The sequence below is a fragment of the Notamacropus eugenii genome, chromosome 3, assembly GCF_028372415.1.
Source record: "Notamacropus eugenii isolate mMacEug1 chromosome 3, mMacEug1.pri_v2, whole genome shotgun sequence".
In the NCBI taxonomy this organism is placed as follows: Eukaryota; Metazoa; Chordata; class Mammalia; order Diprotodontia; family Macropodidae; genus Notamacropus; species Notamacropus eugenii.
In genome coordinates, this window is record NC_092874.1 from 223,701,224 (window position 1) to 223,726,637 (window position 25,414).

Sequence of the window (25,414 nt, forward strand, 5' to 3'; positions counted from 1 at the left end):
TGTACAAACAAGGAAGCCAAGATTTAGAGATAAAAGTAACTTGCCCAAAGTCACACAGCTGGTAAATGTCAGAGAAGGGACTAGATGGAACCCAGGTCTCCCAGCTTCAAATCCAGTGTCTGGATGAACTTTTATTACATTGCTGTTTATTGCTAACCAAGTACAAAGTCAAGACCCCAATGTACACAAGCTTGAGACAAAGTAGGAAAAGGCCATGTCAGGGAGGGTGGGAATGTGGAGCTCCCTGTAAAAGTATATCCCAAAATCTACGTTAGGGCTAGAGACAATGGGACTTTTGACAGTATTTTGTAAAACAAAAGATGAATTAAAAATAGAAAGGGTAAATGATTTAATTCATCTCCTGTTCTAAAAAGCAGGCCCACCCTGAACCCAACCCAAACTGCTGAGAATCCTTTAGGAAGAGAGTCTCAGGTTCTCCATCAGAAGAGATTCTTAGTTATATCTCATCATCACTTCCATGAAAAAATATCTCCTGAGGTCTAACCCAATTCCCTCATGCTTCTGTTTAAGCCTATGTTCAAGTTTAAGTCTATCTTCAAGGGAGATGGGGAAAGTGGGGAAGCATTTCTGGATGTCATTTTCTTACTTGCCTCCTATCTCTCAGCTTTTTCACTTTTAGAAGAGGAACTTCCCAGTTCCTTTCTTCTTGCCTCAGAGCCCTGGACTGAGAGAATCAGGTACTAATTAGCTGTGTGACAATAAGAAAGTCACTGCCTCATTCTGGGCTTGTTTCCTCATCTTTTAAAAGGAATGGCTTGGGCTTAGACAATCTGGTATCTCACATCCCATTCAGCTCTAAAATGCTGTGATCTCTGATCTCTGAGGCTTTGCCAAGTGCTCCACACCCATCAAAGGCCAAGCTTGAGTCAGTTTTTCCCACCCCTTATATAAACAGGGCCAGCCTTCAGTCAACCAACCAGTCACATACTTCCTTGGTGCTGAGTGCTTCCATGTGAATGTGCACAATTTTGTACACTATGAGGGGTTGCCTGGAGGGAACTGGAGACCCTGGGATCCCTGACCTTGGGGACCTTCCATTACTACTGGGGACACTTGCTGGGTAAGATAGGACATGATTCTGGAAAAGAAAAACATAGTGAAACAGGTCATAAATGAAGGATGAACTGACTGGGTTTAGAAAATGTAAAGTTCGGTGGAGTAGTATGAACTCTGAAGGGAGGCAGCTAGGTAGCACAGCAGATGGAGTTCTGAACTTGGGAGACCTGAGTTAAAATCCTGCTTCAGGCTCTTACTATCTTGTGTGATCTTATTAACTCCAGCCTTTCTTAAGATTAGTATTATTATCTATAAAGTAAAGGAGCTGGCCTCAATGGCCTTCCAAGGTCCTTTCTTGCTCACTGCTTCAGTAAGAGGTGGGGAAAAGGCTTGTTAGGATTGGTCTAACTTACTAAACAATACAGTTACTTGTGGTTTTGCCCAGGTCAGAATCAGCTCTACTGTCTGCTCTGGCTAAACTGTATGAAATAAACCTGCATAAAAGCTACTACTGTAAGTAATATACTCACCCTTCTTTAGATTGGGGCTTACTAACAATTTCCCTTCTCCAGTTATGTGAATACTCTGGTGATCTTATTTTGACCTTTTTCAATTTTTTGTCCTATGCAATATTGAAAATTAATTAGTATAACTCTTCATAAAAAAATTAGGAAGCTATTAAGGAATTTTAGGGAATATTTAGGGAATTAGGGAATAATTAGGCAATCAGGGAGGTGTCATAGCTGTCATGATTAAAATGGCACTTAAGTAAGAGGTTAGAGGAGAATGACTGATTTCTGATTGTATAGAGAATCTTTAGAGATTCTCTAGGTCATAACTGTCATGGCAATCTGGTGAAGCCCAAGGGCCCCTTTCAGAATAATGTTTTTAAATGCATACTGTATTTTATATTTATTTTAGATATTTTATTATATGTAGGATTATAAAAGAAACCAATTATACTTAAATATATTTATTAAAATATTTTAAAGAAATAAATTCTCAGACCCTAGGTCCTATCTTTTCCCTTGACAGATGAGGAAGTTGAGGCATAGATGAATGATTGGCCCAAAGAGCGTAAGTGGCAGAGCCGGGTCATTCTCTGACTCAAAAGCAGAGTCAAAATTCAAAAGGAGACAGGAAGATAATCAAGGGAGAAAGTTTAAAGTGATCAAGCCTAGATTATGACAGAAGCCTGTGAGTGTTTAGTTGAGCAAAGGTCTCTTTCTCCTTTTTTCCTAGTCAGAATTCCTATTCCTCAATGTCTGAGATTTCCTATTCCCCAGAGTCTGAGCATTAGAGAACAAAAAACAATTCAGACTTTGGTGTGATTGATGAATAGGCTTAACCTTCATAGTTGGTTTGAATCTCAAATGAGTGGAATTCTGGTAGAGAAACTGTTCACCCTTAGCGGAGTCAGTCAGTCAATACCTTTACTAACTGCCCTCTATGGATCAGGTACTGTGCTAAGTGATAGGGATACAAAGAAAGTCAAAAGACTGCCCCAGACCTCAAGGAGCTCACAATCTAATGGGGTGGGTGGGTGGGGAGAGAACAACATGCAAACAACAGAGTAGAAACAATCTATAAATTAGAAATAATCAATAGAGGAAAGACAGTGGAATTAAGCTGGGACTTGAAGGAAGCCAGGGAAGCCAAGAGATGGCGATGAGGAGGCAGAGCAATCCAGCCATGGGGGACAGCCAAGAGAAAATGCCTGGGGTGGGAAAGTAGACGATCTTGTTCCAGGAATAGCAAGGAGGACAATGTTACTAGTAGGGGGAGGTTATGAAGGGCTTTGAACACTGAACAGGGATTTATATGTGATCCTGGAGGTGATAAGGAACCACTGGAACCGACTGAGTAGGGGGGTAACATGGTCAGACCTGCAAGATCACTTTAATAGCAAAATGGAAAATGGAATGGACTGGGGAAATAACTGAGGTAGGAGAGACCAATTAGTAGACTTTTGCAACAGTCCAGGTATGAGATAAAGGCTTGCACCAGAGTGGTGGCACTATCAGAGGAGACAAAGGCATGTATGCAAAGAGATAATATAAAGGCAAAATTAACAGGCCTTGGCAACAGAATGGACATGGACGAGTGATGGTGAAAGCATGACAAGTGAGGAGAAGAAACTGACACCTAGACTAGGTGATTGGGAGAATGTTGGTGCTCTCAACAATAATAGGGAAGTTTGGGAAATGGGGGAGGGTTTTGAGGGAAAGATACTGAGTTTAATTTTGGACATGCTGAATTTAAGATATCTATAGGACATCCAGTTCAAGATATTCAACAGGCATTTGGAGATATGAGACTGGAGGTCAGGAGAGAAGTTAGGGATGGATAAATAGATCTGAGAATCATCCAGGATAAAGATGATAACTGAAGTCCTAAGAGCTGATAAGATCATCAAATGAAGGAGAATAGGGGAAGAAAAGAAGAGGGCCCAGGACAGAGCCCTGTCCTTTGGGACAGGGACATCCATGGTTATTGGTCCGGATCTGGATGAAGATCTAGTAATGGAGACTAAGAAGGAGAAGTTGGATAGACAGGAAGGGAAGTGGTGTCCCAAAAACCTAGAGAGAAGAGAGTGATAAATAGCGTCAAAGGATGCAGAGAGGACAAGAAGGAAGAGGACTGAAAAAAGGCAAGTAGATTTGGCAACTAAGATCATTAATAACTTTGTAGACAGAAGTTTCAGTTGCATCAGAAGTCAGACTGTAGAGACTTGAGAAGAAAGGAAAAGGAAAAGGAGCAGAGACATGTACTGCAGTCAACCTTCTCAAGGAGTTTAGCCACTAAAAGGGAGGAGAGGTATGAAATGATAGCTAGCTAAGATGGATGCATCACGTAAGGGTTTGTTCATGATGCAGGAGACATGGATATATTTATAGGCAATATGGAAGCAGCCAGTAGACAGGGAGAGATTGAAGAAAAGTGAGGGAGAAGGAATTGTAGAAGGGATAATCTCCTGGAGAAGATGGGATGAATTTGTGTATGTGGAGGTTCTTGCCTTAGAAAGGAGAAAGGTCACCTCTTCATGTGAGACAGATGAGGAAGAGATGGTTGCAGAAAGCATCTGAGTGATGTGAGATAAAGAGGAAAAGAGAAAAGGGAACTTTCTGGGAATGGTTTTGATTTTTTCAATAAAATATGAAGCAAGAAGGTTCTCTGCTGAAAGAGCTGGAGAAGGGGAGCTGTGAGAAGTTGGAGGAAGAATGAAAAGATTTTGAAGAACCAGCATAGTGAGCGGGATAGTGAGATTTGGAATTAGGAGTTCAAACCTCAGTTCTGACACTTTTCACATTTCTGAGATGAGTTGTAATTTACTGTTATGTTTGGGGGCAGGCCATGTGGTAGATGTTGATTTTCACTGCTCATAGTTGGTATAGTTATAACTACTATGGAATTTTTCAGGATTTAAGTTCAATCAGATTGAAATATATCTCCTTTATTTGTTAATTGGTAGAGCGATTCTGAGAAGCAATTTGTAATTATTCTTCAAAAGTTATTGAACATTTTAAATAGCAATGCCACTGTTAGGCCTTTACCCAAAGAAATCAAAGAGGAAGAGGACACATGTATTCATGTATGATCTCTCTCTCAAATGTGCATGTGTATATATACATATATGTATGTACATGCACACGTGTATATATACACACATGTGTATGCATATATGTGTATGTATGTTCATTTTGTGGTGACAAAAGGGAAACTGAAGGGCGTGTCTATCAGTTGGGGAATGCTTGAACAAATTATGGAATATGAATGTAATGGAATATTATTGTGCTCTAAGAAATGAAGAAGGAATAGGTTCAGAGAAGCCTGGAAGACTTGTATGAATTGATCCAGAAAAGAACTAGAACAATTTACACAATGACAACATTGTAAAGTTAAGCCACTTTCAAAGACTTAACTCTAATCAATGCAATGACCAGCCATGATTCCAGAGGCCTAATGATAAAGCATGCTACATATACCCTTTCAGAGGAGTGAGGGACCCCAGGATGCAAAATGAGACATATTTTTTTGGATACAGTCAGTGCCAGAATTTGTTTTGCATAACTATGCATATCTGTCACAAGGGTTTTTCTTTTTCTTTTCCACTGGGGGCAGGGGAAGGTGAGGGAGAGAAAATTGATTTTTATTAATTGAAAAAACTTTAATCGATTAAGTAAGACACTCAAAATACTCCTTCTCAGTTCATTTAGTGGTACTCAGCAAAACATTTACTTGGCATGAATTGTTACAAGCACCTCATTTAAAATGTAAATATCCTCGCTTTGGAAGAGCATTTATTCTTAAGTCTATCAGTCATTCACAGTAAGATCTGAATGACTTTCCCACTAACACCTATACCTGAAGTGAGGCTCCAAAGATGTTAGAATTGGGAAGTGGAGGGTTTGTTAATTTGGTGAAAGAGGGCACTTGCAGAGAGGGAGGGCTTGGATACGCCTCTGTTTGGACAGCTAGGAAGTTAGGAAGTAGGGGCAGGGGGAGAGGAGTTAAAAAAGGAGGTGATTGGCACTCACGGCCATTTTGCCTAGGGCCCAGACAGAATGTTGTTGGGATGGATGGTGCAAGTAGATGGGAAGACTTGGAACACCTTAGGGAGAATAGGACATTGAACGCACCCCAGCACACGCTGCACAAGTGGAGAGAGCAATAATAGCAATAGCTAAGCAGTGCTTTACAAATTCCCTCTCATTTGATCCTCACAACAGCCCTGGGAGGTAGGTGTTATTCTTATCCCCATTTTATAGATGAAGAAACTGAGGCACAGAGAGATGACATGACTTGCCCAGGGACATACAGCTAAGAAATGAACGAGGATGGAGTCAAACTTCAGGTCCAAATCTAGCCCTGGCCCTCTGACCCTCTGTGCTCACCAGTGACATTTGCTCTGGAATCCAAGTGTGGACCTGGATTGGAATCTTGATTGTACTGTACTTTTCACTACCTGTATGACCCTGGACCAGTCACATACTGTCTCTGGACCTCAGTTTCCATGTCTGTAAAAGAAGAGAGTTGGACTAGATGACCTATTAGATGACCATATTAGAATAAGCTCCTTAGGAGTTTGGATTATTTCATTCTTTGTACTTGAATTCCTAACATCCAACACAGTGCCTGGCACACAGGGGGCACTTAAGTATTTGTTGATTGACTGGTTAAATCTATGAACCTATGAAGTTCCTCTTGTTTCTGAGGGAGGTAGGGAGTCACCAGACAGCCTCTTCCTCTGGGGAAGAGGAAGTCTTGGCAGACATGACCTCTAGTCTGTGGAAACAGGAGCTGTTCTTCTTCATCCACAATCTCTACATGCTATATGTGGCCTTCTTCCTTCCCTGACCATCACTCACCTGCTGCTGGTAGAAGTTTTGGGCAGCCTGTTCAAAGCGTTCATCTTTGGTTTCTGGTATTTTCCCCAGTTTCTGCAGCACCTGGAAAAATGTGAGATGCTTTAATGTCTCTTCCTGTCTTTTAATCATGAACCAAATGGATGGTGAGTGACCCCTGACCAGCTAGATTTCCCTCTGTTCCTATCCATACTTCACTGCCCCTGCTGTGCTATCCACAGGGATCCAACGTGTGCCTGAGCTCAATGGAATCAGGAAGCTAGATATGTTCTTTCCCCATCACATGACACATTTCAAAATCAGCTAGAAATAGTTTTTAGATTATCCAGTTTGGAATTGCGTTGGGGAGCCTTTAAAAGTGTTGAGAGCTTTTGCATGATCAAAATTAATGAAACTAGAATTGAAAGGGAAGTTACCAAATGTGAAAAAATTTACATCAATTATTTGATTTAGGTCTCACATATGATATATGGGAAACTAATACAAATATATAAGACCATGAGCCATTCCCCAAAGGATTAGTGGTCAAAGGATCCCAAAAGAAGAATTGCAACCTATTAACAAGCATGTGAAAAATTGCTCCAAATCATAAATGAAAATAATATAAATAAAAATTTAATGTAAATGTACATTAATGTAAATCAAAGCAACTAACATCTGCCACATCGGCAAAGATGACAAAGGGGGCTAAAGGCAATGTTGAAAAGACTGTGGAATGAAAGGTACGCTGTTGTTGGTGGTGGGGTTGTCCACTGTTCCATTCTGGAAAGTGATTTGAAATTGTGCTAAGAAAGTGACCAAGACGTCCATACCCTCCGGGCCTGAGATTGCACTGCTAGGCATATGTATGCAAAGGCGTTAAAGGTAGAAAGGAGGGTCCATTATAAACCAAAATAGAACACAGCTTTTTGAAGTGGCAAAGATCTGGAAACAAAGTGGATGAGAGAGGAACGGATATACAACTTGTAGTTTATGGATGTGATAGAATACTGATGCACTGTGAGAAACAACCCAGTAAAAGATGCAGAGAAGTGCGGGAGGCCTTCTATGAACTGATAAAAGCGAAGTAAACAGAACCAGAAAAACAACATACACAATGACTATAAAAATGTGAATGAAAAATTGACAACAATAACAAAGAAGCTGAAGACTAATTCTAATTAGAATGACCAAGCTTGACCCCAAAGAAGAGATAGGAAAATGTACCCTTCCCTTCACTTGAAGAGGTGGAGGAGTATGGAAAGAGAACATTGTGTATACCGTAGGGCTCAGCGGCTTTGTTGGGTTTTTTTGGAGGTCTCTTTTTTATTCTTTGCTATAAAGAATGACTCTCTGGATAGAGGAAAGGAAAGATATATGTATAAAAATGAACGTGATATAAAAACAAAAGACATCAACAAAAAATTTAATAAGAAGACAACTGACTGTTGACTTCAATCTTTCTTCACTGTGACTGTAATCAGAGTTCCCACTTTTACAGGCCATACTCCATTGTTCAGGGGATGGGAATCCAATTAATGGATTTCCATTGTTTGATTCACCCTTGCTTAGTTTCACTTTCCTCCCCTTGGAGACATTTACTAGCTCTTAAGTCTTCATAAACTCAATGGAAGTGACGCTAGTCATAAGCTGAATGGGAAAACAAAAATAACTCATGCTTACTTACTCACTTTAAAGATCATAGGATTTTCAATTTGGAGCTAGACGATACCTTAATGATGATCTGACTTAAACCCCTCATTTTACAGAGGAGGAAACGGAGGCCTGAGAGTTGTTATTTATGCAAGGTCACACAGGTAGTAAGCAGCAAAGTTGGAAATCGAACCATGTCATACAATTTATAATCGAGTGTTTCTTCCTCTTTTCTTCCTTCCTTTCCTTTCTAAATTTTGAGTTCTAGATTCTCTCCCTCCTCTGTCCAGGGAGAAGACAAACAATATGATATCAATTTTGATATCATGTGAAATTATGCAAAATATATTTACATATTATTTGTGTTTAGTCATTTCAGACTCTATGATCCCATTTAGGGTTTCCTTGACAAAGATACTAGAGTGGTTTGCCATTCCCTTCTCCAGCTCATTTTACAGATGAGGAAACTGAAGCAAACAGGGTTAAGGGACTTGCCTAGAGTCAGGTTGTAAGTGAGACCAGATTTGAACTCAGGAAAATGGGCCTTCCTGACTTCAGGCCCTACACTCTATCCACTGCACCACCTAGCTGCCATATTGTAAAAAAAAAAGAAAAAAGAAAATGAGAAAGCTACACTTCAAGTATTTTTACTTCGTAAGTCTTTTGGAATTGTCTTGGATCAGTGTACTATATTGATCAGAGTAGCCAAACAACTTTGCTGTTACTGTCCACAATGATCTCTGGGTTCTTCTCACTTCCCTTTCTGTCAGTTCATATAGGTCTTGCCATGTTTTTCTGAAGCCATTCCCCTCATAATTTTCATAACATAATAGTACTCCATCACAATCATCTGCCACAACTTGTTCATCCATTCCCCAATTGCTAAGCATCCCCTCAGTTTCCAATTCTTTGCCACCACAAAAATTGCTGCTATAAATATTTTGTAAATATAGGTCCTTTTCCTTTGATCTCTTTGAGGCACCAGATCTAGTATTCTTTCCACAGCACCATGCTGACTTTCCAACTTGACTAACACAACTAGTAAATGCTTCAGACAATACACAAATCCTGTTCTCATAACTTCAAATCTAATGTTCTTTTCATTATACCACAGTTGCTTCTGCAGAATAGGATAAAAATGTTTTGGTTTATCTGTGGAATTTGATCATCCAGATTCAGAGTGGATTGTTCTGATGTGAAAAGTTTAATCCAGAAGTCTTAAAGACCTTATCAGAAGGGTTCAGTCAGTGTGGGATCCAGAAGCAGGATAAGGTTGTGTTCACCCTTTGTTTTTGAAGAAGACCATGACATCAGAGAAATGATGATATGACTTGCAGTTGACTTTGTTTTGAGTGAAGGAGGGCTGTGTAAGTTCACCTGCCTTACTTTCTCTTCCTGAGCCATCTGGATCCAGTGACCAGATATTTATCAGGATAACTGGAGATGGCCCAGGATGCAATGGGAGACCTTGGCCTTTTTAGGTTAAGGTCTTTTCAGGTACTTAGAGGGAGGTAATGCCCATTCAGTGAGCAGGATAAGGAGAATGGCTAGGAAGAACATGGGAGTGGTGACTCATTTCTGCCTTTCAAGTAGTAAGAGCACTGAATGAGGAGATGGAAAACCCCAGTTGTTTCATTTACTAGTTATATGATCATAATTACATTGCATTGAAAGGCAGAGTGGCATAGCAGAAAGAACTTTGGATTGTGAGTATAGGACCATGGGCAACTCTTTGAGCCTTGGTTTCTTTATCTGTAAAATGGGGATAATAATAGTATTTGCCTTTCAGAGTTGTGAAAATTGAATGAGATGTTTATAAAGTGTTTTACAAATTTAAAAGTACGATAGAAATGTTACCATGTACCTTAGTCCTTTTGTTTCTTCTGTGTCCTCATTCACTGCTTCTGAACCTCGTTTGCCTTCATATTAAAACTCTCGTATATAATTCATCTCTGATTTCTTAGTCCAGAATTCCTGTTCTGTCTTCACTTTCCTCTCTTTAGTCTTTGCCCTAGAGTTGTCCTCCAGCACTGCATTTTGTGTCCTCAGGATATTCCTGAACTGAGTCATTGCCACTATTTACTTTCTCCATTCCTACTCCACAGCATCTAAGTACAGCTGGAAGCTCTAAACTCGGCTGTTTGGACCCAACACAAATTTACTCTATGGCACTTCCATCGCGCCCATCCCAGCTACAAGGAAATCCTTCTGTTCATCTCCGATGGACTCCTTATCATCTTCCCAATAAAAGCCTTGTCAAACCTCTACTCTCAAGTCCTTAACTTGCCCCCAAACAACATATTCTAAGCAGATATCTCACTGCCTACTTTACTCAGAAGATTAAGGTTATCTGTTTTGACTTCCCTTATCTTCTCTCCTTCTACACACTAATGAGAACACTATATGTAAAGTCTTCTGGAAACTTTAAAGCCTGTGTAAATACCAGCTATGATTGTTTTTGCTGTTATTTTTTTATCTTCTCTGTGATCTCCAGGATAAAGTAGCCCTCTTCCTGGCCAAGGCTAATCCTTTATCTCGGCCCTTCATGTGATCCAAACTCGTCTCCTCCTAGATCCTTTTCAATCATTTCTCTCTACTCTCTTCCTTTTTGTTGATTCTTCCTCTTTGGCCTACAAATAGGCTCAGGGCAAAACTGGTTCCTATAAAATGTATCAGACTGGTTTTGAACAAACTTACCACAACATACTTACACACACAAATGAGTGTTGTCCTTCAAATTAGTTATAGAATGCCCTGTATTCATGAAGATCATACTTGTGCTTACCACATAATAACAAGTGGTTAATAAAGGTTTTCCATTCATTCATAATGTAAAAAAAAAAAAAGCCTTTTCTTGGCCCTCTTACTCTCTTGGGCTTTTGTCCTAAGTCTCTACCTCACTGCTAAAGTTGTAAAATGAGTAATCTAAGCCCTTTGCTTCCACTTCCTCATTCTCTGAAATCTTACAATCTGACTTCTGTCTCTTCCTTGATTTTATTAAACATGCTCTCCCCAAGGTCACCAATGACTTTTTTTGTTTCAAATTTTACATTTTAAATTTAAACACCAAAAAAAGCATCTGTATACACATAGAAGGCAAAAAGAGAATTCTACATAAAACTAAAAATTTCCACTTCATACAATTTGATTTTCTTTTCAACGTATATAACAAATTTCAAGTGCTATTTTCAAAACTGTCCTGCCATTTTTGTGCTTCCTTCTGAACATCCTGTTTTTTTCTGCATTTTTTGAAACATTTCTTTTGAAACATCTTTTTTTTTTGACATCATTAAATTGTCAGTTTTCTTGTTGTGTTCCTATTTTCCTTTTGACATCCCTATTGATAAGCCCCCGACTTCCTCATCTCCTCTGAAATGATGTGAGGACAAGGTGGGGAAAGGCCTTGTAACAAATAAGCCTAGTAAAGCAAAACATTTCTACACAATGGCCATGGTCAAAAATGTAAGTCTCCTTCCCCATCACGAATCCTTCACTTCAACTCTTTTAAAGGAGTCGGGACAATTCCAAACTGGATGATCTCAATCTACCTCTGTCAGGAGGAGGTAAAATGCTTCATCATGGGTCCTTTGGAGATGTGGTTGGTCATTGCTTTGATCAAAGTTCTCAAGTCTTTCAAGGTTGTTTTTATTTACTGTGTTATTATCATTGTATAAATTGCTTTTTGGTCATACTCACTTCTTTCTGTATTCATGCTACTCAGGTTCTTTGAAATTGTCTTTTCTTACAGTCCCAAAATATTCCATCACATTCACAAATCACAATTTGTTCAGCCATTCTCCAAATGTCTAAGGAGCAAAGATATGCCCTTGGATTCTAGTTCTTTGCTCCATCTTTCAAACCAAATCTTTTAATCCTCTCCTCAGGATCAGAAAGTTTATTTTACTTGTGACAATTGCCTCCCTAGTTTTACTCTCCCTCTTTAATTTCCCCCTGCCTATGCTTCCTTTCCCTGTTGAGTATGATGCATTTGTACACCCAATTCTGTGTGTGCGTGTTCAGCCCTTCTTTGTTTAGTTCAGATGAGATGTTCATCTGATGCCCACTCCCCTTACCCCTTCTTCTATCTTTGTATAGTCTTCTTCTTGTGAACTCCAATTACAAGAACTAGCAAGTCCTTCCCCTCATCCATCCTTCCTCCTTTCTACATTAGTGTATTCCTTCTTTAACTCTCTCTCTTTCCTCTCTTAACCCTCAGGATGAAACTAATTCACCTCTAAGACCTCTGTCTTTGTTTTTGTTAATTTAACTCTCTCAATACTCTTTGACATCACTAAGGTTCAGAAGAGAGATTTGTTTCTTCTCCTGTTAGAATGTTAGTCATTAAATGCATCAGTTGTTCAAATAAATTTTTCTCTTTAGGTTTCTTTACTCTTGTGTTTGTATTTATTTTCTTTTTAAATTTGTTTTCAGTTTTCAACAATCACTTCCATGTCTTAAATTTTCTCCCCCTCCCTCCCTCCTCCTTCCCCAAGATGGCATGCAATCTTATATGGGTTCTATATATACATTCTTATTAAACACATTTTCACATTGGTCATGTTGCATAGAAGAATTAAAATGAATGGGAGAAACCATGAAAAAAACAAAACAAAACAAAACATAACACAAGAGAAAATAGTCTGCTTCATTTTGCGTTCTAATTCCATGGTTCTTTCTTTGGATGTGGATAGCATTTTGCATCAAGAGTCCTTTGGGAATGTTTTAGGTCCTTGCATTGCTGTGAAGGGCTAAGTCTATCAGAAACAGTCTTTGCACTCGATGGCTGTTACTGTGTATAATGTTTTCCTGGTTCTGCTCATTTCACTCAGCATCAGTTCATATAAGTTTTTTTGAAGTCTGTTTGTTGGTCATATTTTATAGCACAATAGTATTCCATTACGTTTATATACCACAACTTGTTTAGTCATTCCCCAATTGATGGGCATTCCCTTGCTTTCCAGTTCTTGGCTACTACAAAGAGAGCTGCTACAAATATTTTTGTACATGTGGGATCTTTTCCCATTTTTATGATCTCTTTGGAATACAATCAAAGAATTGATATTGCTGGGTCAAAGGGTATGCACATTTTTGTAGCCCTTTGGGCATAGTTCCAAATTGCTCTCCAGAATGGTTGGATCAGCTCACAGCTCCACCACCAATGGATTAGTGTTCCAATTCTCTCACATCTTCTCCAACATTTATCATCTTCCTATTTTGTCACGTTAGCCAATCTGACAGGTGTGATGTGGCACCTCAGAGTTGTTTTAATTTGCATCTTTCTAATCAATAGTGATTTACAGCATTCTTGTATTTCAAAGCTCCAACTCATTTTTCATCAGAAAAACTTGAAAACATTTTATTCCATCAAAAAATTTCCCCTGTAGGGTTATATTCAGCTTTCCAGGATAAAGTATTCTTGATCATAAGCCTATCTCTTTTGTTTTATGAAATACTGTATCCCAAGATTTTCTCTTCTTTTTAGTAAAAGCTGTGAAATTTTGTGTAATCCTGACTGTAGTTTCCTGATATTTGAAATACTTCTTTCTGGGTGCTTGCTGTATTTGTTCATCTTTGATGTGAGAACTATAGATTTGACTATGATATTCCCGGGACTTTTCCTGTTGGAGTTCCTTTTTGGAGGGGATTAGTGGGTTCTTTCTATCACTATTTTGCCCTCCAGTTCTAAAAGATAGGTAGTTCTCATTTACAATTTCTTGAAATATAGTATTCAGACACACATACACACTCTTTTAAAATCATGGTTTTTAACAATTCTTAAATCACTTCTTTGTGACCTATTTTTCAGGTCAGTTATTTTTAATATCAGCTTACATTTTCTTGGATTTTTCATTGTCTTTTGATTTTAATATTTCTTGCCATCTCAGAAAGTCATTGATTTTTTGTTTGAACTGTTCTAGTTTTTAGAGTCCAACATTTGAGTACCTACTATTTCCTCTTCTAAGCTATTTGTTCAGAGCTTTTATTTCATATTTTATCCCTTGCTTCCTTTCTTCTAGGTATTCATATAGTCCTTGTGGAAAATCCTTTTTTCCCTCTTGGAGTCTATGTAGTTGCTACAAAGTTAGATTTGTTATCATTTTTTATATCTATTGGTATTTTTTGAATTTAGTCATTTCTCCAGCTTTAGTGGCTAAATTGGAGCTTTATGCCAGGGCCAGGCTCTACTGCCTGCTGCGTGTTTTGAGTTGGGTGACTGGCCCTGCCTGGTCCTGCCCCAGGTTACCTGGATTCTTGAGCTGACCTCTACCTCCTGGGGCTATGTTCTCCTGAATCTTTGAGGTTTAGAGTACCAAGTCTTTAGGGCTGTCTCTGGGGTCTCTGAGTATTAGGGACCTGAGAATCCCTGGGTCCAGGCTGCCCTGGTCTCAGCACTGTCTCATTGAGCTGGTTGCTGCCCACAGCAGTTCCTGAGAGCTGCCAAAGCTGCCAAAGACCCTACCCTAGGACTCTGTAATAACCTTGGCATTTTCTCAGGGAAACCCTCTGCTCTTGTTCCCTTTTAACATGGAGAGAGGGACACTACCCAGGTCCCATCTCTAGTCATTCGGATGCTTCTCTTGCTTGGGGTAAAGAGGATTCTTTCTTATTGCTCATGGATTGCTAGCTCACTAGTACTGTCTTGGGGCAGAAGAATTCACTTACTGTGGTTCTCATTCGATGTCTTCACCATTATTCAGTTGTTCTGCTGGAGCTGGTACAGAGGAGCTGGGCAGTGTGCCTCTGTTCAGGCAGCTACTTTGTCAAGAAGGCTACTGAGGATCTCTTGTCTTTTTTCTCATCTCATTCTTCTTGACTTTCCTTCAGCCTTTGCCATTGTTGACCACACCCTCAATCCTGGTATTTTCTCTTCCCTTGGTATAGGTAGGTGATGCTGTTCTGGCCTAGTGTTTTCTCCTACCTATCTGACCACTTCTTGTAGGTCCCTTTCATCCATCAGTTCCTTGGCCAACACCCCCCACCCCCCACCCCACCCCACCGCCGCAAGCTCATTCCTGGCTTGCTTCTCCTTATACTCTTGGTGATCTTATCCATTCCTGTGACTCCAGAGATCACTTCTATGCAAATGACTCCCAACCTCTTCTGAGAGCTTTAATCTCATTTCTAACTTCTAACTTCCTGATAGATATCTATCTCTAGCACCTCCAGTTTCATTTCTCCTTTCTTTAACTTATCCTCTCCACACAATAGGCAAAACCATGTTCCTAATGTGCAAATCTGACCAAATCAAAAACTGTCATTGTATCTCTAAATACAAATTCCTCGCCCTGGTATTTAAGGCCCTCCACAATCTGGCCCCAACCTACCATTCCAGTCTCATTCCCTATTCATGTTCTTTATATAATCTACTTTCTAGCCAAAGCTAGATTCCCTAGTCTCATTCTCCCTTCTACTTCTGGCCATGTGCACTCCCATATTCCTGGAGCGCACTTCCTCTACATCTTCACTTGCCATAATTCTTCTCATATGCCATCTTCTCTATGAAATATTTCTACTATAGCATAATAGGGGAAAACACCCCAATACATTTGAACCTAGAAAACCGAGAAATGAATTCTGATGATACCTTTACTAACTTCCCTTCCTTGAGACCTAGTTTCCTTATTTGCAAAATGAGAAAATAATACCTAAACTACTTAAATTCACAGGATTGTCTTGAGGATCCTAGATATTCAGTTATATCCTCAGGATCATCTAGTTCAATCTGCTCATATTACAAATGAGGAAGCTGAGACCAAAGAGATGAATGACTTGCTCAACTTGTCATTTGAATCCAGGTCCTCTGACTCTCATTCAGTTTCTTCACCACATTGCACAGAAGATGAGATAACATCCTCACATTTCTCAAAGCACTTTGCCCTTCACTCTTACCACATTATCTGTATAGTTGCCTTTTCTTCCCCTTTCTGAGGGAAGCAATTATGTTGTTTTCCATCTCCATTCCCCCAATACCTAGTACAAGGCCTTGCAAATTGCAAATCAACGAACGGCAAGTTGAACGGACAAAAGTATTTATATGACCATACTTCACAGGCTTGTTGTGTGGAAAGCACTTTATTTCTAATGGCTTATATTTTTTGATTGACCTAAACTGGTTTAGTAATTATTTGCATTTTAATTACTTAATTTTAATGAATAAAGTACCATAAGACACTCATCTAAATCAAGGGTTATGGATTTAAGGTAGGATGGTGTCTGTGAACTTAGATGGGAAAACTTGTATCTTTATTTTCACTAACCTCTACCTGAAATTTAGGTTTTCTTTTATTATTTAAAAACATTATTCTGATAAGGGATCCATGGACTTCACCAAATTGCCAACAGGGTCCATGACACAAAAAAGGTTTAAAAACCTTTGCTATAAGTTCTCATCAGCTTCTCCCCTTCCTATTTATTACTCTTCCTATAACTGTAGCTAGTGTATACTGTAGTCTTTGGATTCTGATTTTTTTCTCCCTTGACATTTTTATAAAGATCTCAAATTTCTTCACATTTGCCCTACTTGCTGTTTTTAACTGCATTGCAGTATACAGTAAGTCCACGGATCAGCTAGGTGCCACAGTGGATGGAGCTCCAGGTCTGAAGTTAGGAAGACTCATCTTTGTGAGTTCAAATCTAGCCTCAGACACTTACTAGCTGTATGCTTCTGCTAAATCACTTAGCTCTGTTTGCCTCAGTTTCCTCATCTGTAAAAAAGAGCTGGAGAAGGAAATGACAAACCACTTTGCCAAGAAAACCCCAAACAGGGTCACTAAGAGTTACACATGACCGAAACAACCGAGTAACAACAAAAATTCCATTACATTAATGTACCAATAATTAAATATTCCCCTGTGGTGGACATTTAGGCTGCTTTCTAGCTTTTGCTATTACATACCACCCTGCCATGAAATTGGAAAGCATTTTGTAAGCAGTCATGCACCGTATATGTTAGACCATTTGGGAGATGCTTTAGGATGTGGTAGAATGGTACTTTTGTACTCTCTATGGACTTCATCTATGTTTGTTGACTATGAATGGTGGAGACAGCACTAGACCCAGAAACAGAACCAGGCTGAAGTCATGTCTCTGTTCCTTATTAGTTGGATAACTGTGGGCAAATCAATTTTCCTAAGTTTTCTTTTCATCATCTGTGAAATGGGAATACTACTTATACTACTTGTCTCATGGGGTATTTGTGAGATAATGGACTTAAACTGATTTAGCAGCATGAAAATGTAAGTTATCCCTCCAGCTCTCCCTCTGGTCTGAGCTTTCTTATGCGCTGTGTCTGGTGTGAAGTCCAGTAATCTCATAACCATTTCAACGTGAGGTCTTTGTTCCTTTATCAGAATCTTCATTTCCCTCTTACCCTGTATTTCTATCTCTGTTTTTGTTATGTGCTACAACTAGAATGTCATACAGCCCTGAGTACAGAGATTGCTCAGCCTCTCTAACCCAATATATCACACTTCCACCCAACAGAATGTGACAAAACTGTTTTGTGAAGTGATAGGTGTGGCAGACTTCCTTCCCCTATCTCCACCCTTCTCTTCCTCTGCCAGAGCTGGGGCCTCATCTCTGAACTTGGAGACCCAGGAGAAAGGGATCTCCCCGTCCCAACATTACTTATAAATTACGGATTCTTTGGCCAGATCAATCTTTGGTTCCCAAGATTTGTCTAGGGGACAATGAGACAACGTTCCAAGGCCCAGGAGCAAGAAGGGCAGTCTACTGTTTGCCTTTGGGGGAGGAAGTTTATGGAGGGAGCAGCCCTAGCTTGAGCCCCTGAATTTTTTGGCCTGGCCTATTAGGTCCCAGTCTTGTTAAACTGCTTTTTAGGTCAAAACTTTGTCACTACCTGTATGATCTTGGGCAAATCACTTCTGCCTGGACCTCAGCTTCCATCCACAAAATGAGATGTTCTTCAAAGTACTTTTTAGTTCAGACAATTTAACAATCTATAAGGGTATGAGTAATACTTAGTTGTTGTAAGGAAGGGTTCTCTTGTGGGTCATGATGGAGAGCAAGAGAGGCAAAGAGGGAGGGAATCATTGGAAAATGGCAATGATCCAAAGAATATACCAAAAAAGCAACTAAAAGGAAAAAAATAACTTATGAGTGTAGTTCATAGCAGGATCATCTGCAATTGCAAAAACAAAACAAAACAAAAAACTGGAAGCAACCTTAATGCCAAACAACAGATAAATAGTTTAATAAATCATGATACATTATCATAATGGAATACTTACATAAAGCATAATGCAATACAATGAAGCAATTAAAATGTACAAGTATGAGTAGCATAAAGAGATCTGGAGAGATTTTTAATAAATAATGCAAAGCAAAAACCAAAAACCCAGAACTAGAATCATGGGATAGATAGTAATTCTGATCCTGTGAGCCATGAATGGGAATGAACAGAGAATCCTGGTGGGATCTTAAAAGGAGAAACGAAAAAAGTTTGATGATAATTGCTGTATTAAAATTAATTAATTTAGACCTGTAAATACTTATTAAGCAAGTGTGGTTGTTTGTATTGATGTTTAATTCTCAATTTCTAATAAAACATTTCATTTTAGAGAAAAAGAATCCATGGAACATGTAGACCCAGAAGCTCAGCTTTTCTTCTCCTTGAATCAGGACAGACACTTGAAGTTTGGCCCACGTTCACATCAGGCCAGGAAAATTTCTTTCAAGGGATAGAAGAGAAACAAAACACTAAGCTGCTTCTTTCTCTTTTTTTGAGATAGAATTATGGTAATGATAAGAAATGGTCAAGGAAAATATGGGGAAAACCATGAGAGGCCAGGAGAACCCAGACAGCCAAGAAGAAAGGCAAGGGAGGTGGGCTTTCCTCCAAGAGACTTAGGCTGGCTTCCTGAGAGAGATCCTTCTACTAAACAGTGTCCAGAGCCCCAGGGATAAAACTTGGAAAACCCTTTGAGAAGATATTTCTTTCAAATTCAGGAAACTGCTGATTCCCTGAGGGGAAAATCTTGTGCCAATTCAGCAGCCTCATCACCCATGAAATTTCATCACAGGCCTCTCTCCTGCCATTTAATGCATTTGCTTTGTCTAGAACACCCTTCACTGAGCTCTCCTAGCTCAATACTTGTCTCTGTCTCTCGTGATTTTGCCCTGGGTGTGTGCCCCATGTATCCTCTTTCCAACTGGTCAAGCAAATGGACTGAGCACAGGAAATTGTCCTCATGGTACAGTGACTGTTTGGTGTCTGGCTTTCTGCTTGAGAGGTGGGTGGTAAAGACCCTTCCTTCTCATATACTCTGTCCAAAGGTCAGGTCATTTCCCTTCTCTCCCCCCTCCAAAGCTTAGGGAAGAAATTTTTATTACTTCCCTAAATATATGTTATTTTTTAACATTTATCTAGTGCTTCCCCTCTCCTCCCTGCAACATGACTCTGTGTGGAGTTTGGTAGTGCAAGTATTTTTGTCTCCAGTTTAAAGACAGAGAAAACTAAGACCCAGAGAAATTGAGTGACTTGCCCAAGCTCACAGCACTAGTAAGCTGCAGTCAGGACTAGAATCCAGATCATTAAATTTAGATTTAGATTCACGTAAGATTTTAGTCTAGTCAGCAACCCGATTTTACAGATACAGAAACTGAGGTCCAGTTGCACAGGTGAATAGGCAAAAGTAAACATAAATAGCCAAGCTTAGTTTTGAAACAAGGTCATCTGACTCTAAATTCCCTGCCCTTTCTACCACAATTATAGAAGACATTCTGGTAATAGTCTTGGTGGTAAAGGTAGTAAAAGAAATGGCTAAAATACTTGTTTCTAAATGAAAAAGAGCTGGATAAATTTAATTTTTTTTTTGTTTTTAACATTCTTTTAAAAAATTTTGAGTTCAAAAATCTCTTCCTCAGTCCTTCCCTCCCCGCTTCTCCCCTACTCATTGACAAACTAAGCAATGTATCAAATAAACATGTGAAATCATGGAAAACACATTCCTGTATTAGCCATGTTGTAAAAAAAAAAAAAAGGCCAGGAAAAATAAAGTGAAAAAAATCAGGCTTCAATTTGCACATAAGAGTTCTTGATAAATATTGTCTTCTGGAATCAGAACACTGTGCTACCTGCTGGGAGACAGAAACCCAAAATTTACTCCAGGAGTAAAGATTCACAGAATGACAGAATTTGTAAGTTGGAAGGCATTTCAGCAGCCATGTAGTCCAAATCCAAAAGGAATTCCCACTGTAACATATCATTAAGGTGGTCACCTACTTCTAAAGTCAGTTCAGTGAACTTTTAAATGGCTCTAATTGTTAGGGAGTTTGGGTGTTCTCCCCGATGCCAAGCCTAAATTGGCTTTTTTTTTTTTTTTTGTGATGTCCATCCCCTGATCCTGGTTTTGACCTCTAAGGCTAACAGAACAAGTCCAATCCTGCTCTTTTACATGACAGTCCTTCAAATACTTGGCAACAGCCATGATGTTCTTCTAGAATCTTCTCTTCTCCAGGTTAAACATTAACAGATCCATCAACATAATTATAGTCACTCTGACTGAATTCCTCTGGAGACTCTCTAGCCTATCAGTAGAGACACAGGGACTGGGCCTTTGAGTTCATTTGTATATGGGACTCCTTGCTAAGGAAACTCCCTCTATCCAATGGGTCAGTACTTTTTCTGCAACTTGTAGTCTTAGGGAGTAGATAGACTAGAACACTAGGTTGTGTGACTTGCCCAGGGTCATTGTATGTGCCAGGGTTAGGACAGACCCAGGTCCTTCAGAGTCCAAGGCCAGCTTTGCAATCTACCGCTATGAATGTTCCTCTTACTTGGTGGTACTTACAACTAGTCACACTATTGTGATCAAGCCAGAGTACAGGGAGAGCACTGCTTTCTTGTTCCTGTAGTTATGTTCCTCTTAATGGACTTTGTTAATTCTAATAAGTGAAAATGATTTACACAGATTTTTATGGTACAAAGTAAGATGAATATGTTGTAATTTTACAAGTATATAGGAGTGGTAGAAGCAAAGTTTACCTAGCCCTTTCTAACTGCCCAGCCTTCTTACACATGACTCTTCCACAAATTCTTTGATCAAACTCCATCTGCTTTCTGTTCCTCAAGCTTAAATCTCTGTTTGCCACATTTATACCTTTTTCATGAATGTTCTGGACCTCTGTACCCCCTCCCGCCAAAACCACTCTACTTTCTCACTGACATTTAATTTTCCCGGCTTCTGAAAGACTCAGCTCAAATCCCATCTTCTGCAGGTTTCCCCATACTCCCATCTGCTTATACCTTCCCCTCTATGGCAGCTAGGTGGTGCAGTGGATAGAACACCAGTGCAGGAGTCAGGAGGACCTGAGTTCAAATCTCACCTCAGACACTTGACACTCACTAGCTATGTGACCTTGGGCAAGTCACTTAACCCCAATTGCCTCATCCTGGGTCATCTCCAGTCATTCTGATGAATATCTGGTCACTGGATTCAGATGTCTCTGGAGGAGAAATGAGGCTGGTGACCTTCATAGCCCTCCCTCACTCAAAACAAAGTCAAGTGCAAGTTGTGGTGTCATTTCTCTGATGGCGTGGTCTTCTTTGGCAACAAAGGATGAACACACACCTTCCCCTCTGAGATGGCCATCTTGTACGTATCTACCTATTTATATGCAGTTTTCCTGTTAGATTGTGACTCCCTGAAGACAGAGAATATTTTTGCCTTTCTTTGTTACAGTTAAAGCGGAGGAGTTGTTTTGTGGCTGTTGTTTCTCCTTTGTTCCTGAAGAGACCAATGACATCAGGAAGATGATGTCTTGACTTGCAAGTGAATGGGATTTAAGGGAGGCCCTGGAGTCCAGTCGTAACACACAGGTCAGGAGACTGTCCATGGATCCCAGGTTCAGTGGGAGACCTTGACCTTTGTAAGCCAAGGTCTTTCCCAGGACTCAGTTTATCTGAGGCAACACCCATTCAGTAATTAAAAGCTTGGTAAGAACTGAGGCAAAAGATGGCCTAGTTTGCCTTCATAAAAGAACCAATCTGAAAGAGGAAGATCCTCAGAGTTTCTCAGAACAGTGAATAAAGAGCTGGTCTAGAAGTCAGGCCTTCCCCTTCCCCAACCACATCTGACACAAAAGGGCTGTGTGACCCTGGGCAAATTTACTTCTCAGAGCTCTCTCAAACAGGGCTTCTATCTACTCTCAACTACAGCCAGATTTAAATGAGGCTGGAAAATATTTAACAAAATAAAAATACAATAAAACATAGATAAGGTTAATATGTGGTTTTCTAAGTCAATATGTGGTCTGAAAGGATCCTTTTACACACACACAAAACACATACACACACACACACACACACACACACAAGTTTAGTGGTTCCTCTGTTGAGTTTGACATCGCTGCTCCAGGCAACTCTGAGACTCTAAATAGCAGAGAAGGTGCTGACCTGGATTAGTAGGAATTTCCTCACCTGGGAATTCCCTATTATCAGTGGTTCTCAAACTTTTTGGTGTGAGAACTCTTTTCCTAAAATTATTTAAGACCTCAAAGAGGTTTTCTTTATGAATTACATAAATAACAGTATTATGAAAATAGTTTTGACCTCAAGGACCCCTGAGAGAATCTGAGAGTCTGTGGACCTCTGAGAACTGCAGCCCTATGCCAATGAAATCCCAGGTGCCTTGTAGCTCCAGTGCTTAGCACGGTGCAGGGTACATGGTAGGCATTTAATATGTTTGTTGACAGACAAAGAAGAGTGCTCTGAGAAGCTTTGTTAGGCACAGCCTCCCAGCCTGCATCCTGCCCCCTGACCCACTTCAGACAGCCACAACTCCCACCCTACTGCTCTCAGCTGAGTTCTCAGGCTGCACTTGCTCTCAGTGGAAAGGGTTGAGAGAACTTTTAAAGCAAGGTCAAAGGAGAAGTGAGATAACAAGTCTGGACATCCCAAAGCCTTCCCTCCTACTAGACCCTGAAGCCTCCACAAATGATTTTCCACAGCATCTAATGATTTTCCCTAGAGTGAATCTGCTTTCCCTTGGACTAGAACCGTGTTAGCACACTCACCCATCCCCAATCTCAATCGTTTGTCTTTTGTGAAGTTTGGATGAAACAAAGGAAGACAGAAGAGAAAACTCAAGAAACCACAACCTGCAGCCCATAGGGTTTTGAGCTGGAAGAAACTTGCTCCACATCACATTGCCAGTAAATGTCGGAAAGCAGGATTTGAATCTAACTAAGTCTTTTGATTCCAAGAGGCATTTAAAATCACCAGAGAAGATTGGCCAGAGATTGAATGGCCTTATATAGACCTCTGCAAAAGACATTTCAGTAACAAACTGCTTTATGCAAGTAGATGAGAACAAGGGATTGGCACAGGGCCAAAGGAGAGATGCTACTTTCTTTCATCATTGTGGGTATTTCTTATGTCACAGGTAGGGCACAGGGAGTGGCTGCCAGCTGCTCACACCCTCAGGAACATGCCCAGTGCTGACTTATTGCCTTATTTTCTAGGTGCCTGCCTAACTAAGCACAAGAGTGAATTTTACAGGCCTAACTCTTATCTTTGGGGAGTTTTTGATCTAAGCTCGGTGTCTAATTCACTAGCCCCTCCAAGGCCAAAATCTCAGGATCAGAAAACAAGACCTTCCAAGGGCCTCATTGAATCCTCCTGCAGACTGGGGTTGGGGTGGGGCAAGGGTGGATCTGAGGTGAGGCAAGTTACTTAACCTCTTCTGGGCCCCACTTCCTTCTTTAGTAATATGAGGGAGTTGGATTAGATCATCAGTTCTCAACTTTTTTGGTTTCAAGACTCCTTTGTTGAGAAGAGTTCTTTGGGTGGATCACATCTATTGATATCACTCTATTTAAAATTAGGACCCTTTTATACTCTTAATGATTGAGAAGGGCTTTTGTTTAGGTGGGGTCCTATCTATTTACTTTATTTAAAATTAAGACCCCTTTACCCTCTTAAAAATAAATTGGGAACAGTTTCTGTTGGGGGGGAGGGTGTCATATCTATCAACATTGACCCTAACTGAAATTAGGACCTTTTACACTCTTAAAAATAACTGTTTAGATAGAGCATATCAATCAATACTGACCCTAAATGAAATCAAGATCCTTATACATTTTTAAAAATTAGATGGGGCATAGCTATCAGTATTTTACCCTAATTGAAATTAGGACCCTTTACAGGCTTAAGGATGATTGAGAAGAGCTTTTGTTTAGGTAGAAGATCTGTATCAATACTGAACTTAATTGAAATAAAAATATCAGATACCTAGAAGATATTATGACAATAATTTTGACCTTAAGCGTGCCCTGAAATGGTCTGAGGAACCTCCAGGGCTTCCTGAACAGCACTTTGACTAGATGGTCACTTTCCAGTTCAAAGTCTACCAGAGCCCCTCTGCTGGTGGGAAGCTGGACTGGACCCCTAAGGGAGGTCTTATGAACCAGCAGGGCTGGCTTAAGGTCCAGCCACCCGTACTGAGGCTCATCCATTCATCAAAGATCATTTCTGGGAGTGCTTTGCCAACCTTGCCCCAGGTAATTCCTTCCCTCCTTTCTGGGAGGGCCAGAGAGGCCATCACTGGAGGAGTCTGAGGACAGGGGTTCGAATCCCAATTTGAGTGGGGGGTGGGTACTTGGACTTGACTTCTGTTTCTGCCACATCCACTCCACCCTTACTTCAAGGGTCTCAGGGCTAGAAAAGAGGCCCTTAGAGAGTTCTCCCCCTTCGTTTGAGTCAGACTTGGGGGTGGGGGAGCAAGTCACCTGCCCATCCTGGGCCTCAGTGTCCTCCTGTGTAAAATGATGGAGGAGGAGGAGGGTGGGGTGTTGAGGAAGGCCCCTTCTAGTTCCAAATCTGCGAAAAATTGTAAAAGTAACGGAGGGGGTGAAGGGCCCGGGCTGGGGCGGCTGAGCCCCCTGGGGGGGGCGCCCCGCCTGCCTGCCCGCCCCCCGGGGGCCGTGTGGAGGACGCCTCGACGCCCCACGTACCTTCTCCTGGGCCCGGGTGAACTTCTTCTGCATCTGCTTGGCCAGCAGGCCCGCGCTGCTGCCCGAACGCTCGGCCATCCCCGAGCCTCCTCGTCCGAGCGACCGTGGGCCCCCGGAGCAGCCGCTGTCACCCTGTGGTTTTCCTCCAGGGCCGCCCGATAAGGAAGTGCCCGGCTCCCAGCATGCTTTGCATCCTTGGGGGGTGGGGGGTGGGGGGGGTGGCCGGTGGGCGGGCTTCGGCTCTCCTCCCTAATTACCCCCCACTGTGAAAGCCCAATCCTAGGCCCCACGGCCTACCCCAAGGATGAAGCCTGGGACGGGGCGGGAGCCCCCAGACCCTGTACCCAGAGGGTGGGGCTGGGGAAGGATGGGCACCTGCTCTCCTCCCCTAGTAGGCACACACCCCAGGGGGCAAGAGGAATCCT

At 40.8% G+C, this 25,414-nt stretch overlaps 2 protein-coding genes and 1 long non-coding RNA gene across 3 annotated transcripts in view; 2 read left to right on the forward strand and 1 right to left on the reverse strand.

Moving 5' to 3' along the window:
- Positions 1 to 25,182, reverse strand: part of BIN2 (bridging integrator 2) — a 50,585-nt gene extending 25,403 nt beyond the window's left edge. Inside the window, exons 1-2 of the mRNA XM_072654711.1 lie at positions 24,990 to 25,182; positions 6,387 to 6,467 (exon numbers count right to left, since the gene is read on the reverse strand). Of these exons, the coding sequence (XP_072510812.1) occupies positions 6,387 to 6,467; positions 24,990 to 25,067 (159 nt within the window). The 5' untranslated portion in view covers positions 25,068 to 25,182. The remainder of the gene's footprint in view (positions 1 to 6,386; positions 6,468 to 24,989) is intronic.
- The window catches only part of SLC4A8 (solute carrier family 4 member 8), a 196,702-nt gene that overhangs the window by 10,066 nt on the left and 161,222 nt on the right, over positions 1 to 25,414 (forward strand). The gene's annotated exons all lie outside the window — the stretch shown is intronic.
- Positions 515 to 24,955, forward strand: LOC140534077 (uncharacterized). Its single transcript, XR_011977161.1, has 3 exons — positions 515 to 1,081; positions 1,463 to 1,530; positions 18,596 to 24,955. It is a non-coding gene; the product is annotated as an uncharacterized lncRNA (long non-coding RNA).